This window comes from Aotus nancymaae, unplaced genomic scaffold, assembly GCF_030222135.1.
Source record: "Aotus nancymaae isolate 86718 unplaced genomic scaffold, 86718_ANA_hifiasm-v0.15.2.pri h1tg000083l, whole genome shotgun sequence".
Taxonomy (NCBI): domain Eukaryota; kingdom Metazoa; phylum Chordata; class Mammalia; order Primates; family Aotidae; genus Aotus; species Aotus nancymaae.
This window is the reverse complement of record NW_026988498.1, coordinates 7,476,449-7,496,527: the sequence shown is the minus strand read 5'-3', so window position 1 is coordinate 7,496,527 and position 20,079 is coordinate 7,476,449. Positions and strand designations below refer to the sequence as shown.

The 20,079-nt window shown below is 37.4% G+C and overlaps 1 protein-coding gene across 4 annotated transcripts in view; it reads left to right on the top strand.

The window, feature by feature from the left end:
• USP6NL (USP6 N-terminal like) overlaps positions 1-20,079 on the top strand; it is a 150,846-nt gene that overhangs the window by 65,172 nt on the left and 65,595 nt on the right. For 2 of the 4 annotated variants that reach the window (XM_021670621.2, XM_064369080.1), the window contains one exon: positions 19,986-20,053. In XM_021670621.2, coding sequence (XP_021526296.1) covers positions 19,986-20,053 — 68 coding nt within the window. Of the gene's footprint in view, positions 1-13,641; positions 13,888-18,379; positions 18,599-19,985; positions 20,054-20,079 lie in introns of those variants that run through there. The other 2 variants (XM_012443446.3, XM_012443445.2) reach the window with 2 other exon arrangements.

Below are 20,079 nucleotides of genomic sequence, written 5' to 3'. Positions count from 1 at the left end.
AAATGAGTGACCACTTATTAAGAGGTGTTATCGAGGGAACATCATCATTTGTGAGAGGTTGAGCTTTAAGTTTCCTTCCAGTTTTTTAACTTTTTAAAAATTACTTTTTAACTTTAACCTTTTAAAAAATCCAGTCAGTCTTGTTCTTAAGACTTTACTCATAACAAAAACCTTCTATTTATATAGCACTTAAAAGTTTTAAAATGCTTTTATGAGCTTGATTAAGTGTGATCTTCACAAGAATTTTATTAGTTGGGCAGGAAATATTTTATAATTATCAGGCAGCTGTAGCTAATGATTTTGAGTATGGGTTCTGGATCCTAACTATGTTCACATCCCGCCTCGCCGCCTGCTGTGAGACATTTGGAAACTTCAGAGCGCCTCCCTTTCCTCATCTGTAATTTGGCAACAATAATAGTGACTACACCATAGGGTTGTTTCAGTTTACATATGATAAAATGCTTGGGAAAATACGCTTAGAACACTCCAGCCCGCTTCAAACAGTGCCTGACTTAGTGGACACTGAGCACCTGTGAGCTCATGTTCTTCATGTGTTGTCATCATTATTTTTCTCTTAGAGATGATGAGACTGAAACTTGTGCAGGTTGTTACTTGCCCAAGTTTACATCAATAATAAGTGGTAGAGAAGTTAGTAGGAATTCTGTTGAATCAGACAAAAACAAAATGGATTGAAGTTACTGGTATATGGAATAATTTTCTGAAACAGTATTGATTTGTTAAATCAATCAGTCAGATTATGAAATTATTGACTGTAGATTTGGGGAAAGCTGAAGTTTGCATGTGTTTACAGATGGACACACATTCTAGACATAATTTGTTAGAAAAGTTCTTTCTAAAGCATATATCAATAAAGAAACCACATTTTCCAAAAGATTTTTGGTGCTTAGGTAGTGTTTAAAAGGAAGTATGCAATTTGGTTTGTTTGCATTCTGTCTACTTGCCAGGCAGTTTAAGCTTCTGATTTCTAGATGTCCTTAGAGTTCTAGAAGAACATAAAGCCAACTGAAGGCAAGTCTTATAAGAAAAATCCAAATTGGCTCTTATTTATAACATTACAATAAACAAAGAATGGTTTTGCTGTAATTCTGTCCTACAGATAATCACCTTTTCTAAGTAAGTCATTAGCTGCTCTTTAGTTTTCTATTTATATTAGAAACAGTTTGCAATTTACCTTTCTCTCACTGCTTCTACGGTCGGTCCTGTGGTAAACATATCTCCTATGGTAAGGATTTAAAAATTCATTTTTAAGGTTATAAGCATCTTGAAGGCATTTCTTGTCTTGATAAACTGTTTCTCAGTACTTAAAAAGAGCCTTGCACATAGAGAGTTTGTGAAATTGTAAAGCATTGATGTTTTTACTGGAAGCAGATTGACACTATTAAAAATGATCAATTAAAGTAATTTTCAGTTCACAAGGATAGTAATGTAAGCTGTTTGTCAGTAAGTTTATTAAAGTCCTTTGTGTATGTTAATACACCAACCTTGGAAGTTATGTTCTTGAAAAGGACTATTGGCAAAACTATGGTCGGCAAGATCAGTGTCATATGCAAATATAAGTTCACAGGAGAGGATACACTCTAAGAGGCTTTACAAGCATTTTTTTTTTAACAAGCATTTTTAAAAACACAACACATGAAAGCCCTTCAAGACATTCATTTCAAAACAGTCCAGATTTGTTAGCAATAAAAAAATCTCATCTGGTATGTAAATTGATCAGGAAAGTTGTAGTGTGGTCTACTGAGGCAGATTCTCCTGTAAATTTTGTTACTTAACTTATATTTTTAAGGTATTTGAGCCACTTCTGAAAAGCATAAAATGTAATGCTTTTAGCGTTTGTATTATCCTTTGTTTAAGTTTTGCAGCTCTCAGCGAAATGCTGATCCTTTTACAGGGGACTGCGGAGGAGGTAAAGGATATGTTTCTCTGGACGGGTCTTCTGTTCACGTGTGGAGAGGGTGGAACACAGCAGCTTCACCTTCTCTTTCTGCTCATCACCCCTGGCTGCATGTCCTGCTGGGAGAGAAAGTGTTAACTGGTTTTCTTTTGGCCAAAGGAGAAGAGTGTTAGCTCTTTAGATTTCTTTTCTTTCAGGGCAGCGAAGAAGCTAGAGGACATTCTCGACAGAAAGGCTGAGGGGACCTTACCCCAAATCCTCCTGGCTGTCAGATCACTGGAGGCCAAGGGAGGGTGGGGCAGAGAAGGGAGGTTTGCCTGTGTGGGGGAAGCTGTGTTGCAGTGGCCTTTTCCTTAGGGGGAATTTTTTTTTGCTAATGTTAATTATATTTACAATTGTTTAAAAATTTATGTTTGTATTCTGACAGGGTGGTATGTGTACATGACAAAAAGTTCAAGGTGTACTAAAGATGGTAGAGTGAAAATTAAGTGTCCTTTCTGTTCAGCCACCTAGATTTAATCTCCCCAGGACAACCCCTATTAACTGTGTGTAACTATTCTGAGCCTTGCCTTGTGTTGTTTTGTTTTGTTTTGGCTTACAATGTATCTTGGAGATGAATTCAAATCAGTACATATAATTTTGCTTCATGATTTTTAATAACTGAATTGATGGACTTTTATGTTGTTTTTGGTCGTTTATTGCTGCATTCTGAAGTTGGTCCTGCTTATCTACTTAGAAAATTTAGATTACTGTTATAAATGCATTCTGTAATTTCAGGTAGCTTACTGAATGACTTCAAGACAAAGCTTTCTAAAAAATATTTTCCACAGTGAGAAGGATGGCAGATCTTTCATGTAAAATGTTTTTATAGTCAATCTCCTTGGAATGTGTTGGTATTTTATGTGTAAATTGGCATAACTCTTCAAGGGCAGCACTGGGGAAGAGGCTCCCCTCCCCCACCCCACACTTGTGACTTGCTAATAGAGTTTTACTCTTTGACTGCTATGTCAAAAATTCATTTATGATCTGATTGAACATTGTGTTTAAGGTTTTGGCCAGGTGAATTGAGGGTGGGACATTGGGTTGGGTTATTATTTTTTTGAGACAGAGTCTCATTCTGTCGTCTAGGCTGGAGTGCAGTGACGTGATCTTGGCTCTTTGCAACCTCCGTCTTCTGAGCCCAGGCAATTCTGCCTCTGCCTCCTGACTAGCTGGGACTACAGCCACCTATCACCACACCTGGCTAACTTTTGTATTTTAGTAGACATAGCCTTTCGCCATATTAGCCAGGCTGGTCTTGAACTCCTGGTCTTAGGTGATCCCCCTGCCTCGGCCTTCCAAAGTGCTGGGATTACAGGTGTGAGCCACTGTGCCCGGCCTCTAACATGTTTTTAGGACCTGGATCAAATGTTGTCTTGTACATAAAACTTTTTCTGACTCCTTTTTTTTTCTATCAGCTTTTTTTGTAGCATTAAAAAAACACACATCTATTAAGGAGCATTTATCACATTATTTACAGTTGATTCTTTTTGTGTCTGATTCCCTCAAGAATGTGATCTTTTTGAGGAACTGTTTTATCTGTATTGTATTAATGATAGCTAGGTACAGTGGCAGTAAATGGTGTTCAGTAGTTTTTGAATTAATGAATATTACAAAGTTTAATTCATCTCATTTCTCCAAGGAAAACCTGGTCTTTATATTTTCCATCTGATTGTCATTCACTTAATGATTGGCTACTAGGTATTCTAAGTGGAACTTTTAGGTATCCATAGAGATAGGACAGAATTATTTTGATTATGCTATATAACTTTCTTTAAAACTTGTCTTACAGCTTCCTATCTAAAATTATGCAAAACACCGAGGAGCAAGTTTTGCTTTCTAGTCACCATACTATGTTATAAAATGGGTAAAATGTGTTTGGAAAATTTAAAAAAAAATTTTTCCTAACTTATAGTATCAATTTTATCTGTCTTTAATGCATTTCATTCCAATGTTTTTTCTGTCTGTGGCTTTTCTTTTTTTTATATATAAAAAAATTTAAAATCTTTATTATTATTATTTTTATTTAATTTTAAAATGCTGGGGTGGCTGGGGGTGGGGGGGCGGAAATGGAGTCTGAGGCCTTGGTCACTTGAGCACCAGGTGCTCACCAACTGAGCTAACCGGCCGCCTCTGTCTGTGGCTTTTCTTGTTTAATTTTGTTTTGTTTTCCACAGTAGGTGGATTATTTATTATTTGGTATCGGAGTAACTTTAGGCTTCAAATGGTACAGTTCTGGTGCAATCCATTATTCAAGATCTATGTGCATCTAGGGGTGTTGCTCTGTCTTACCTTGGTAAAACACTTCTTTGGCTTTCTATTGACTTGAAGACATTTCCTTGCCTCTTGCCATTATTTAATGCTAGAGGATCCTTGTTGACAGATTCTCTTGATAAACTTTTGCTCATTTACTTGCCATTTTATTCATTCAAAGCCTTCTTCCGTGGTTCCAAGTGCCAATTCTTTAACTTAAGAACTGTTATCTTTGCAGTTAACCTACCAATTTTCTCATTTGTTTAATGAGCAATAATGATACCTACCTCATAGTTTTGTTATAGGAAGACTAAATGAGATAATATACATAAAGCATTTAGATTGTACAGAATAAATGCTAGTTACTACTTATGAGTCAGGTTCTTAGTTGCTGCTTAATTCATCTGGTCTCTTCATGAGTGACTACTATATATATATATATATATAATTATTGCTGTTTGTTAAATAAATCTTATTATATGTTACCCCAACACAACATTATTAGCACAGTAACAGTAACAGAATGTAAGGAATATGTATTATATTAAACATATACACGTATGAGATATTTATATATAATGCTGTTTAGAATTTGTGAGGTGAAGTGTGTGGAATGCAACTGTGTCTTGTGTGAATTCTGTGGTACTGTGCTCAGAGCTTAGGGCACTTTAAAAAAATGATTGAGTGACAGTTTTATTGTGATATGAGCACTATTAAATCCCATTCAGTGTTACCAAATTGCTGGCTTTTGATGGCCTTATGGTCAAATTCGAACTCAAGGGCCATTCAGGGACCCAATAATACTTACATAACTCAAAGGATGATAATACAGTTTTTCCTGTGGGCTTCTCAGTTGTTCTAGGCAATATCTCGCTCTTGTTTTTGAGTGTCATTTTAGGCACAGTTTGGCTTTTTGCACATTATTTTTTATTTAAAGGTTAGAAACATTATCATTGGGTTGACTGTTACCACTGTCTGTGGAATTAGTTATTAACCATCAGAGTGGGCGTTGTATGAATTATCTTCTTATATCTGGTCTACAAGAATTTGCTGTAATTAGAACATTTCCTGTTAGTATCTGTTGGGCCAAATTAGTGAATATAACTGCACGTACTTGCAAATCTGAATGAGCTGGGAAAAAAGTTGTGAAAGCTAAGTGAATGAAGTATATTCAATCGAGCCTTTTCCATAATCATGGAAATTAATCATGAAGGCAGTTGCTTTAGTAACGTTAAAAGCATAAAGTATATTAGTAAATTTCAGTATCATTTGGTGATTATTGTGTCAAATTTTTGCAGGTTTCTTGATCATTTCCTTGTTATTATCCTAAAACACACAACTGAAAACATAATATAGCAGGTCCAGTTGCTTAGGATCACAAAGAATATTTCATATAAATTGTTCTTGGATTCTTCAAAACACCATTAATCTCTATTTTGCACAAATAATTGACAATTTCACGTAATGAGATTGGAAGGCTACTGGAATCCAGAATATACAGCTGTTGAGTGGATTTGTTTCTATGGGAAGAAATGTAAGGACTAGCAGAAGTGAGCAGAAATGTATTAAGATCATCTATTGATACTTATACTTCAACAAAAGCGCTTGGTGGTTAGAAATATGGCTTTGAAGTTGAAATTGGACAGCCTGGTTTTTAAGTCCTTCTCTGTCACTTACTTCCCATATGGCCTGAATTACTTAACCTTTCTACACCTCAGTCTCTACATATGTAAATTGGGGATAGTCATGAAACTAACCTAGACTGTTGTGAGGTTTAAGTGAGATTATGGGTGTTAAATGCCCAGCACAGTGTCTGTCACATAATAACCTCTCAATAAACAGTTTATAAAATATCCACAAGCAAGGAGTTGTTACAAACCAATCTTGTGTCATCTGTTAAAACAATCATATTGCTGCAAAAGCAGCTAAAATATAATCTTGACTTTGTCAGCAACTGTAGGCGGGTTTAAGTGAGTAAAATGGCTCATATGTTTGTCTTGGTTCTAAATAGCTGTTGTTGGCAACTTTGTTATTCAGCCCTGCCCCCAAATGTGGGATTGCACTCATATGCAACAGCTAGTAATTATGTCTCTCTTCAGTAGTAATGGTATTTAAATATTGTTACATCACTTCATATCCTTTTAAGCTGTGAATCATCTTACACATAAATGTAGGAGTTACTAGTCTGATTTGGGGGGTTCCAGGGAGTCACTAAGTGATACTATTTCTTTTCCTTGAGAAGTAAGGCACAGGAGACTGCCAGATGGAGATCAAATTGTCTTCTCTGTTGGCTGATTAGAGGACATGACATCAGATCTAGAGTAAAAAGCACTTATTAGCCTGTTTGACTTAGACCTGCCCACTGGGTGACTGACACAGCCAACAACCCTGGGCCTCTCCTAAGGGCGGGCACCTTCCTGCATGGAGAGCCCATAGAGAGACCAGACCAGAGGACCCTCAGGGATAGAAGGCTGCACCCAGGGATGGGCTGAGAGAGAGCAGGAGGTGAGCCTGTCTTGCCCAGGTGCTTCTTTCAGACCATTGACCCCACATGTCCTTCTGCTCCTTGGAGAGGAGAGTGGGAGAGTTCAGGAGCGCTGCCCTCACTGCATTTCCTCCATGTGACTTGAAGCATGATGGAAGCATACCCAGCCACATGAGCAGAGCCTTTCCACAACGAAAGGGGGCCTGTGCAGCTCTGCAAGTAGAAGGAAAGATGAAGAGCAGAGAGAAGAGAGGGGCGGAGCACAACCACAGCAGACAGGTCTCTTGAGCCCTTCATCTTCCTGGCGCCCCTACATTATTTAAAATGCAGGTGAAGGACTTTTTGATAACCAGAAGTACAAATTTAGATAACTAGATTGTGACTTCTTATGTCTGAAATTTAGTCTTCATAAAAATTTAAATGCTACCTTGAAATAGAATACATTGAATAAATATATAAGAGAAAGCTAAGAATCTTTAGCAAAAGTATACTTTTTTGTAGTGAAGGTATTTATGGAAATTAGCTTGTTAGTCTGATTTTCAGCATTCACTGATATATTAATTTTTTAAATTGGTTGGATAATTCACTTTAGTAATTAATTTTTAGTATTTTTTTATGCTTTTCAAGAAATATTTAATGAGTATCTACCATGGGCTAGGCCCTGATAGATACTAGAGATACCAGGATGGATGAGAAACTGTCCTCTTTTCATGGAGATCAGAGTTCAGTAGAAGAGGCATGTAATACATATATTTAGTAAAGTATTACAGGTAACAGATGTGGAAATACAGTAGGTCAGAAGCAACAGTGGCCAGTTCTGCCTTGCTGGCAATGGGCAGTGGTAAAGCAGGGCATATGCAAGCAGCCTACAATTCTATTTTTGATTTAATTTGAGAAAAAATTATCTTTGTTATAATGAATTCTTGTCAGCAGTTGTTTCTAGGACTTTAAAAATTATTTTGTTTCTGATCTTTCTAGAAATTAGGAAGCAAGTAATGGAAGCCTACCCAGGACTTGGTATGAGAAAAAAATTTATCTTCCTTAAAACCATAATTTAAATATTTTATTATAGAAATATAAATATCTACCTGATGCAAGTTGCTCTGTGTATAAAATATTGGCAAATGATCCTGTTCCCAATGATCTTAAAAATATGTGCTTACAAAAACAACCTACCGGTTATATAGATACTGTTGATCTTTTTATTTGCAGAAGCGGGGGAAGCCTGGAGTATGGTGGGGACTCCTTGAAGGGAGGCTGAGGTGGCAGCTGGGAAGCTGATGGGAAGGGAAGTCATTTGGGCAATAACATTACAACTGTGCATGCCCAGAGGCCGGCAGATGCAATGTGTGTGCCTGGTCCTTCAGCCAGCAGTGCTTCACATAGGGAAAGGAGAGGCCAAGCTAACAGAACTTTGCTGCATCCTCCCTAACCCCACTCAACCTACTTGCTTGGCAATTGGACATTTACAGAATTTGTTTGAGGGGTATATTCTGCAAATTTAATGAAAAAATAAAAAATTACTAATTTAAAGCATGATACAATGGAAATAATGATAATAATGCTAATGGCGATTTAAGAAGTATTTTGAATGGGAAGGTATAAATCATATTTCTGCTGTTAATGAAAAGTTAAAATTGAAGAACATTTAGGCTTATTTCTTTTGAACACTTTTATTGTATCAGATAGTGCATACTTAAACTAGAGGAATAGGCTGGGTGTTGTGGCTCTTGCCTATGATTCTAGCACTTTGGGAGGCCAAGGCAGGTCGATTGCCCCAGCCCAGGAGTTTGAGACCAGCTGTAGCAACATGGCAAAATCCCATCTCGGCAAAAAATACAAATATTAGCTAGGCATGGTGGCATGTGCCTGTAGTCCCAGCTACTTAAGGATTCAGGAGGCTGAGGTAGGAGGATCACCTGAGCCCAGGGAGGTTGATGCTGTGGTGAACTGTGATCGTGCCACTGCACTCCAGTCTGTACAGCAGAGTGAGACCTCATCTCAAACAAAACCCCCCAAAACAAAACCTAGAGGAATATGAAAATTATATGGAACTTGTGTGACTCTTTTGAAGAGAAGTCTGGGAATTTCTAAGGACTTCATGGGTTGATGGCACTGGGTGTTTCATGTATCTTGCTGTCACTGGCTGTCCCTTTCCTTGGTGGTGATTATTTATACTGTTTTATAGTTGCAGCTGTGATCTGTCTCTTCTCTTGTTGTTGTTCCCAAGTAAACATAAGAAAGGGAAGAAAATCAAATGATTTTTCTAAGCTTATATGTTAATTGGGGGAGGAAGAGGGAGATAAATGGGTTTTTGAAAGGTTGTGCAGTTTTTGAAAAGACATTTGTTTAATGTGGAATTAATGTAGTTATGAGAGATGGAAGTGGTATTGCACTGGACCACAGGGAAGTATAGGATTGCATTGTCAACCTTCATAATGGAAATATGATTAAGTAGAGGTAATTTGAGTCCAGAGCTTGAAGATGGCCACTGGGTGCATACGAATGTACACCCCAATGAGCAGAAGTTCCAAGTGGGTTTTTAAGGAAAAAAGAAAGGATCGTTCCTAAGATTTTACCAAGAATTTACATCAAAATAACATAAACTATTGATTGTCTAAAACTTGTTCTTTGTATCACAAATTCCAAGAACCTGAAGATAATGGAGGAGGCAACTAGCCAGGAACAAAATGCCGTTAAACAGTCATCTCCAGGCATGGGAGGAGCCATAACTGAAGTCCCGTGTGAGCATCTCTCTGGGCCTGATAGATTTTGTGGACCTCACAGAGCTCTAGGATTCTAGATGATCTCTCAGTAAAGGGAAATAAAGGGGTCAGGAGGAGGTACTGGAACAGGTTTTCCCACAGGACCACCAGTGGTAGGGTGGTTTAGGCTAGCCCCAGGTGCTATTTCAGAACAAGCTGTTGTAGGGGGAAAGCAGGTATATGTAGCCTTTAGGTTCCCTTATTTCCTCTTGACCAGAGTGGCCTGTCAAAGTAAGTGGTATTTCAGACTCTTGTTGAGGATGTACATTCCTTTATGTTTTGTGTTTTTCATAGTACTTTCATGTTAATCTGCTTCACTCTGCTCATTCCTCTGAGCGTTCCTTCCAGCCTTGGATCTAGAGCATGGCGAAATTATAGTGACATTTTTATCAGTGGTGTTTATTAAGATTTCCACATTTAAAATAATCTTTATTCTTAATATATCTTAGTCTATGGTACAGTGAGAAAGTGATCACAAATATGTTAAGATTTCAACATTTAAAATAATCTTTATTCTTGATATATCTTAGTCCATGATACAGTGAGAAAGTGATTACAACTAAAACTATATCTAAGAGGCACCAGTGAATTTGGTTGAAAGTCACAAATAACTTACTCAAATTCTTTTAAGGAAAAAAGGGCAGCAAATTCAAATTTGCTATTTGAATTCATTTTACTAGAAATGAAAGCCTTCAGGAACTGAAGCCTGAAGCAGCTTTGGGGTGGGCTATTCAGTCCTTTTTGGGTTAAAAGGTCTCTCTCTGGTGGTGACTGCTCTGCTCTGCATCTCGGGTGCTGTTTTCTTCTCTGTACCAGCCACTTCTCTCTGCTTACTGGTAGTTTTTACTTCCTCATTTTTTTCAACTTGGCTTTGGTCATCATTGCCTAAGAAGCTGTTTATTGCATGGTGCTTCATCTTTAACTCCCACTGCAAATTGATCCATTCTCTGTTTCTCTTAGTTCAAATTCCCAAGAGAGGACTGGTTCAATAAATTATACTAGTAATTTAGGATGCTATCAAGCTGTGGAAAAGGTTGAGGTAGACCCGCTGGGGTACTGGAGAAACTGCATTCAGTGACATCACATTGGCAGCTTGGAAATTGGCCACCATAGCGTGAGTATTTGCCAAGTGGAAATCTGCAGATGCCACAAACAGAGCTCATTGCCTCTGCCTCTTTCCCCAGAAATGGTTGCTAACTCTTTAGGGGCACTGATGGATAGATCTATAGGTGTTAATCTGTACGGTTAAGATGTACTATTAAGTGAAAAAGAAATGTAGATTTTAGAATGATTCTAGTTTTTGAATAAAAAAGGAGATTAAATATTGGTGGGTGTGCATGAATACATGCAGATTCTTGAATAGTATGGAGAATATTTTTGGCAGGTAACAGTGATTGCTTTTAGAAAGTAGGGGCTTAGGTTTGGAGTGGGAAGTGTGTATGTAGATCAGGGAGTTTAGTCATTGTCTATATTTTATTGCGAACATTAATAGCCAATAAAATTCTTATATAATTACAATAGTGTCAATATCATTTACTTCAATTTCAAATATTATGGTGTATGTAGGGAAGGAAATATAATTCTAATGTTAAAGATGTCAGGTCAAATGAATTCACTTTTCTTGTATACCATCAAGGTCACAGCCACATGCCTTCGTATTTTACGTCATGTCAGCCTATGACTTTTCTCACTCTGTTAATTGCTTGTCTTCAGATTTCTAATATCCCCTTACACTCTTTTTGATGTCTTTATATGTAAGCTTTTACTGTATCACTGATATACTCATGATCTATGTGTTGCCTGGAATCCACTTTCTTCTTGAAGATACCTTATGTTTCCTATTCTAATGTAGACAGGTTGCTCTCTATGCAGCTACACAGTTGGCATCTGGAAATGTCTAATTTTGGCCTGCGGCAATGTTATGAATCTTGTTTTTGCCTCTCTTTTTTATTATGTTTAATTCTGACTCTTGCTAAAAAGGTGAAGGACCTAAAAATTCAGGACCATTGCAATAGGTATCAAGACTCAAAATAGTGGAGAGAGATCAGGCTCAACTCTGCACGCAGCAAGGGCAAGTGGAGATGTATAGCCAGTGAGCAGAGCAAGAAGATCAGCGATGGAAAATCACTAAAAGGAAAGACATCAAGTATAGGGGGATTCTGGCTAAACCGACATAACAGAATTCTTGCTGAAGACAGGCCAGAGTGATCAGATATCAAGGGTGGGGGATGAGGAATCTGTTTAGATATCCAGGATAATCAGATATGAAGGGTGGGGGGATTCTTGCCAAACTGGCTTAGCAGGATTCTTGCCAAACTGGCTTAGCAGGATTCTTGCTACAACTGGGCTAGGCAGGCTGAAGACAGGACAAGGCTGAGGTAGAGGGCTAGTCAAGAAGAGGGCTCAAAGGAGCCTGCCCAAAGTTTGGTCAAGGAGCATCTTTGTCAGTTCTTCCTGTTGCTGTTTTGTTTTTCTGTAGTATACTCTCAAATTCTTTTTTCAAAGAAACATTACATAGGCAGTAAACTTTGAATCCTTGCGTTTTCATGCTGCTGTAACGGCTTACCATAAACTTGGTGGCTTAAACAACACAAATGTATCATTTAATGGGTTTGGAGGTCAGAAGTCTGAAATCAAGTTTCTCTGGGCCAAAGTCAGTGATGCTGGTTCATTCTGGAGCCGCTAGGGGAAAATCCATTTCCTTGCCTTTTCTTGCTTCCGGAGGCTGTATCCTTTCCTTAGCTGGTGATGTCTTGCTTCACATCACCTGCTCCCTCCTTTAACCTTCTTGCCTCCTGTTCAGAGGATTCTTGTGACCCCATTTGCATGATCCAGGGCAGTCTCCTGAACTCAAGATCCTTAGCTCAATTATATCTGCAGTCACCTTTGTAATATGAGGTAACATTTACAGATTCCAGAGGTTAGGATGTGGACATCCTTGGCAGGGCAGAGGGTCATTCTATAGCTTACCACACCTGGTAATATCTAAAAATCTTTTTTATTTTTCCTCATGGTTGGTATAGAATTCCAAGTTCCTGATAATTTTTTTGCTCATAACTTTGGAAATAGTGTTTCATTATCTTCTAGCTGATTAGAAGTTTGGTGCCAGTCTAATTCTTCTTCCTTGGTATATGGCTTGAAAAGTTTCTCGCCTCTAAACTTCTGAGATGTTTTGCTTTAGTTGAATACTTCACCTGGCTTAAACTGAGCGTAAACTTTAGTGTCCAGTTAAGTGTCGTTAATGTTCATAGGCATGCCTCTAACAGGGCTGTTGCTTTTGCAACATGGTTTCCAAATTATAGATTCCTACCTATTTAAGAGAAAGAGAGAAACAATGAAGGGAAGAAGGAAGGAATAAATAAAACAATGGAAGAATTCACAGTGCCATCTTACAGTACTTGTGGTACATATTGTCTCATGGGACATTTGTTTCACTTGTAGGTGTGTGTTGTTTGTTAAAAATGTCCAAAATCTGGCCTGGCATGGTGGCTCATGCCTGTAATCCCAGTACTTTGGGAGGCTGAGGCAGGCGGATCATGAGGTCAAGAGATTGAAACCATCCTGGCCGACATGGTGAAACACTGTCTCTACTAAAAATAAAATTAAAAAAATTTAGCTGGGCATGGTGGCACTGGCCTGTAGTCCCAGCTACTCAGAAGGCTGAGGCAGGAGAATTACTTGAACCCGAGAGGTGGAGGTTGCAGTGAGCCAGAATCGCGCCACTGCACTCCAGCCTGGCAACAGAGAGATAGAGACTCTCTCTCAAAAAACAAGTCCAAAATAACTACTTTAGCATTTATTTTGCTGCTTGTCTCAAACGGGCTGAAACGGAGGCTGCAGTTTTCACATTAAGAATTATTAAAAATTACATCAAGATATAAACTGTATTTGAGGAGAGGAGCATTTCTGCTTGGCTTTAGTTTAATGTTTTAAATAAAAATTTTATTTGTTGCTCCACGATAGTTTTATTTTTAATAAGAAAGTGGCTAATTTTGAGACTCAAGATGAAGGCACATTATGAAGCCGCTTGTTTCAAGCCCCCGTTTGTTAGTGGATGGAATGCTGGTGTAGGCTGGTGTGCCTCATAGTTGGGATGTAGCCTGAAAGCCATGTTTTCACTCTCAACAATGATCAGCTTTGTTTGAAAATATATAGTCTGTGTAACCACAGCAAGGTCTTTTTCCCCCTTAGAAGAAGACTGAATGCATCTCAAATGCTTTCTTCTTGTGCTTGTTTCACAGATAGTTTAAAGTACAGCTGCTTCTGCCTTTCTTTGTTTTAGTTATTGCAGAATGTGTGAGGTACCACCTAGCGCTCTTGGGGTGTTCGAGAACTATAAAATAATAATGAAATCTTGCAATAGATAAATTACTCTATGAGGACTGAAGCTGTTGTTAATTCCCAAGGCCAGACTGATTATCTGACAAAGGGTAAAGTACTTTTAAAGTTGATGTTGTTTATATTTTTAATGTTCATTTGTCAAAATGTACTGTAGGAGAAATAGTCTGCTGTAAATTTTGTTCTATTGGAAATAAACTTTAGTAACTGTATGAATTTTTCATTGCAACTTGGTGTTAATTGAGTGGCATTAAGATATAATGCCTGCTTTTAAATCATATAACTCAGGAGGATACTGGATTCTTAAAAGTTCTTGGCAGATTAAATGGAAAAAGAGGTCATCTTAGAATTGTATGGTTTTCAGTTTTTAAAATGCTTCTTAAAAATATGTAGTCATTTTCATCTGTAAATTTGTGCTGAGATATTTTCTTGTATACTTGAGTATTTCTTGCACACTTGAGTATTCAAATATCTTCTGATCCTTACTGCTTGAAATATGCCTCTTTTACTTTGAAACTTTGTTACATTAGATATAAAGTCATCAAAAATAATTTGGTTTAATGTGGCTTGGATAATATAGTTGTTTTATTTTTTTTTTAAACTAACATCTTGGTGAAATTAGAGGACTGATATTTAAAGTAGTTGATCTCAGTTGGGTGCAGTGGCTCACGCCTGTAATGTCAGCACTTTGGGAGGCTGAGGTGGGTGGCTCACCTGAGGTCAGGAGTTTGAGACCAGCCTGGCCAGCATGGTGAAACCCCATCTCTACTAAAAATACAAAAATTAGCTGGGCATGGTGGCTCACGCCTGTAGTCTCAGCTACTCGGGAGGTTGAGGCAGGAGAATAGCTTGAACCCGGGAGGTGGAAGTTGCAGTGAGCTGAGATCACACCACTGCACTCCAGCCTGGGCAACAGAGTGAGACTCGGTCTTGAAAGAAAAGAAAGTAGTTGAGCTACATATTTCTGCACATGATTTTATTTTTATTTTTAATAATGGGAACTTTTTCTTCAGCTACAATTATTTTAACACTCATGATTGCTCTTTACCGTAATATTTTGACAAGTGGTATTATATTTCAAACCACATTTTTCCAAATAAACTTTTATTAATTATGGATTTATCATGCAAGGAGAGCATAAAGATGTGTGAATTTTTGGGATAATGCCCCGATTAAATTTTTATTTGTTAATGATGTGTGATGTAAGTACTAACCAACACAGCTGCCATTGTTTATAGGTGCCTGGAACTTTGTTCACATTTACACACAGACACAAGACAGCTGTTGATACCGTTTGCAGTCACTATTTTGGGGCACACTTGTTGGTTCTTTCAACAGAATTTCTAAATAAGTAATCAGAATGAAACCGAAGGAAATATTCTAGTGTAATTCTTAATAAATTTCAGACCAGATAGTGTGAGCCATAATTTAACTACAGCAAACCCTACCTAAGGATACTGCTTCTTACTATATAGATGGTTGCCTTGCAATGCAGATTTTCAAATAATGTCTCTAAACTGAATATTGGCAAAAATTGACATGTTTCATTTAGTTTCCTTGAAGAAGCAGATTTGGCTATATTTTCCAAAATGCACTTGGCTTTAAATTTACCCTCCTTGGTTGTGGTGAGCCGAGATCGCGCCATTGCACTCCAGCCTGGGTAACAAGAGCGAAACTCCGTCTCAAAAAAAAAAAAAAAAAAAAAAATTCACCCTCCTTTTAGAATACAAACATTAATATTATAAAATTTTCTCATACAATTTCATCCAATTCCAGGAGGAAGTCCAGTATTTCTGGAAGTCTCTATAGACTGACAGTGATCTATGTAAAGGTTTGTATTTTATAATTTGCCACATGATGTTTTTTGGGATACTTCACGCCTTCACCTCCCAACCCCGTTCCTTGCCTTTACACTTTTAAACTTTTCATTGTTATGTTGGAAATATACTTGAGACTCCTAAGACTGGTAGCAGGAATAAGGGACTGGTATAAAAGATATTCCAATAAAGCATTTATCTATTGAATTTGGCCTAATTACCAAAGAAATGCATGTCTCTGGTAATAGAAATGAAGTTTCATAAGTAGTCAGATTCTCTCATTTGAATTTAATTTCTTTTCCTTTTCTTTCTTCTTTCTTTGTTTCTTTCTTCCTTCCTTCCTTCTTTCTTTCTTTCTTTTCTTTTCTTTTCTTTTTCTTTTTCTTTTTTTTTTTGAGACAGGGTCTCACTCTGCCACCCAGGCTGGAATGCAGTGGCATGATCTCAGCTTACTGCACCTCTGCCTCCTGGGTTCAAGCGATTCTCCTGCCTCAGCCTCTGACTAGCTGGGACTACAGGTGTGCACTACCACGCCCAGCTAATTTTTGTATTTTTAGTAGAGATGGGGTTTTGCCATGTTGGCCAGGATGGTTTCAAACTCCTGGCCTCAAGTGATCTGCCTGCCATGGGATTACAGGTGTGAGCCACCACACCCAGCTTGATTTTAATTTCTATTAATTTGGTTTCCTTACACTTTTGTAGATGTGTGAGTATCATGTTTTAAAATTGGGCAACAGAAGAGTGAAAAAGGAACAGACAAAGGCTCATAAGTCTAAAATAGGATAGTGAATATGTATATAATTGAGTTGATTATCTCAGACTTCTATTTGCATTAATTCATGGTGAAAATCTGAACAACTCATGTGTATTTTTATTTTATTGAATCATTCTGTTTAGTTATTCACACATCCCCCAAAGGAAAGCATATTAACATTTTGTAGTTTAACTGGGAGAAGCAGTGACACAAACATTTTTTCCAAAATAAGCTTTGTATTTACAACTTCCCACTCTGCTGTTTTTACTATTATAAACAACCTTGTGTTGTTTCATTATCTCACTGGCATAAATCTATAGAGGTAGAATTGCTGGGTGAGGATATGTCTGTTTTCAGATTTTTTTATGCATATTATCAAATTACTTCCCAGAATGTTTTTATATGTTTGTCTTCATTGTTAAGGAACTGCAAATGTCCTCACATTGTTGTCAACATTGAGTATTATCCATGCATTTTTTTGGTTAGGCTAAATAGGTGCACAGTGATATTTTGAAACTTGTATTTCTTTAGTTACTAATGAGGTTGATTTTTTTTTTCCTATGTCTTGGTTTTTCTTATTCTTTTTTTTTTTTTCTTATCAAATGTTTAATATTGATACATGCTGAAATGACTGGTTCAAAGTGTGTTTAAACCATCTTCTTCTTTTTACATTTTTATTTTTATTTTTTTAGGTTCAGGGGTACAAGTGCAGGTTTATTACATAAACTCGTGTCATGCTAGTTTGTTGTACAGATTATTTAATCATCCAAGTCTTAAGCCCAGTACCCAATAGTTATCTTTCCTGCTCCTTTCCCTCCTCCCACCCTCCACCCTTAAGTAGACCCCAGTGTCTGTTATTTCCTTCTTTGTGTTCATAAGGTCTTATCATTTAGCTTCCACTTATAAGTGAGAACATGCAGTATTTAGTTGTTTCTGCATTAGTTTGCTAAAGACAGTAGCCTCAAGCTCCATGAATGTTCCCACAAAAGACATAGCCTCTTTCCTTTTTATGGTTGTATGTAACATTTTCTTTCTTTCTTTTTTTTTTTTTTTTTGCATTTTAGGTTTTGGGGTACATGTGAAGAACATGCAAGATTGTTGCATAGGTGCATACGTGGCAGTGTGATTTGCTGCCTTCCTCCCCTTCACCTATATCTGGCATTTCTCCCCATGCTATCTCTCCCCAACTCCCCACCCACAACTGTCCCTCCCCTATATCCCCCCAACAGACCCCAGTGTGTAGTGCTCCCCTCCCTGTGTCCATGTGTTCTCATTGTTCAACACCCGCCTATGAGTGAGAACATGCAGTGTTTGATTTTGTGTTCTTGTGTCAGTTTGCTGAGAATGATGGTTTCCAGGTTCATCCATGTCCCTACAAAGGACTCGAACTCATCGTTTTTGATGGCTGCATAATATTCCATGGTGTATATGTGTCACATTTTCCCTGTCCAGTCTATCATTGATGGGCATTTGGGTTGGTTCCAGGTCTTTGCTATTGTAAACTGTGCTGCAATGAACATTTGTGTGCATGTGTCCTTATAGTAGAACGATTTATAATCCTTTGGATATATACCCAGTAATGGGATTGCTGGGTCAAATGGAATTTCTATTTCTAAGTCCTTGAGGAATTTTTAAAAAGATTTTAAACCATCTTCTTCTTTTCACATTTTAAAATTTAATTGTAAAAATGTAAGAAGAAGAAGATGGTTTAAACACACTTTTTACATTAAATTTAAAATCACCTGTATGGCAGCATTGCTCTAGAGCCATCCTGTGAGGCCAGGCTGAAGCCAGTCTCCAGATAAGACACATTCTTTCTGAACTGGATACCCTGTCCTGTCCTGGTCCCCCCATGCTCTTTTCCTGAGGACTCTCCCTCCCTAAATCACTGGAACAAGAGTTCCACCTCAGCCTCTGTTAGGAGTCAACTTTAAAATACTTGATGTTTTTTATAAGTTTGGTCTTCAGTGCCCTATAAATAACAGGATGTGATGTAAATCATCAGAATAAAAATGTATAAAGAAAACATAGCACAAACATAACTAACTATGTCTTGGTTTTTCATTTTACATTTTAGTTTTATCAGACTTATATTTGGCTTAAAGATTCAGCAGTCTGTACGACTTATTTTGAAAATAGCAGACTCCTGTGTTTTTCACCGCCTGCTCCGTAGAAGTAAGCACTCTACACTGCCCTGGCGGATACTTTTCTTGTGTGCCTCCATTACTCTAGGTAATATGCCAGTATCGCTACTTCCTGCATCTTCCGTTTTTTGGCATTTCTATTGATTTCCTGCTTGGGAGAATGAGGATTTGGTTTTCCACCCCGCACCTGGCTCTGCTACACATATGCGTGTCCCTTCAACTTTCAGGGACTTGACTTCCTTTACTCAGCTCCCTTTTTTTTAACCCCACCTCTCCTTAGGAACCACCATTTGCTTTGAGGAGGGCATTTCAAGGATCCCTATAGTTGTCATTTTTAGTGGGGTTTTAGGAGAAATGGATGTAAAAGTGTGTGTTCCATCTGCCATCTATGTCTTTAGTAATCATTTTTATAAATAGTAATTAAAATTGTGGGCTGTGGAGTCAAGACTGGAATTGAAAACTATCTTTGCCTGTGGACAAGTTGCTTATAATCTCTAAGCCTCTTTTTTTTTTTTTTTTTTTAAATCATTGGTGTAGGATTCTTAATGTTACCTACCTTAGAGTGTCATGTGATAAGGCAGGGTAAAGTGATTAGCACAGTATTTGCTGCCTGGCAGTATCTTACTATCTGCCAGGCACTTAGTAAGAATGCAATATAGTTGTTACCGTTGTTACTGCTGTTGCTACTTTTGGGAATTTCTTGCTCATAACCATTGCCAAATTTTCTCTTAGAATGCTTTTTTTTTTTTTTTTTTTGGATAGGAGATGCCTTTTATATCGTCTTATTGATCTTTTAAAAAACTTATGGTATATATTCATGCTATTTCATGTTATGATCTCAACTTTTGTTGTCAGATTTGTGTTTTTCAAAGTCTCCTAGTGTTAATGAGGATGAAGGGTGTGTCTGTGTGTATGTGTGTAAACACACATGTGTATCAAACCAGAGTCCTAGAGATCAGTTAGGAGATTATTATAGCAGCTGAGACTGTTGATAAAGAGACCTAAAAGGCTAAACGAAGATGTATTTGTATCATGTAAAATAAATATTGTATCTTGTGCTAGTTTATTTTGTGGAGATCCAAGTTCCTTTACTTTTTGAAAGCCTTTTTGAATGTTCATCTCTTCTACCCAAGTGGGCTTCACTGAAAATTTAGAGCTTTCAGTTTCATTTTCTACTTAATATCAATTTCTATGAAATTTTAGATCCAAAATTAATTCATGAAGGATAAGGTTTATTATGTCCTAAGTGTATGCCTTAATATACTTGCTTTTTTTGCATATTACTTTGTATTGCTATTCCAACGTTGTAGTTACAAATACTTAACTCGTTCTTTTATTTGATTTTGTTGATTTGTCATTTTAGGCAGTATTCATTGTTTTGTTTTATTTGTATTTATTTTGTCTTAGTTTCATAATTAATTAACTGTACGATTCTTTCAGTAACAGTTCATTTAAATTTGATGTCTTCTCCACAGATTCAGACCAGGATGTAGCACTCAAACTTGCCCAGGAGCGAGCTGAAATAGTTGCTAAATATGACAGAGTAAGTATCCATATTTACTCTTTGAG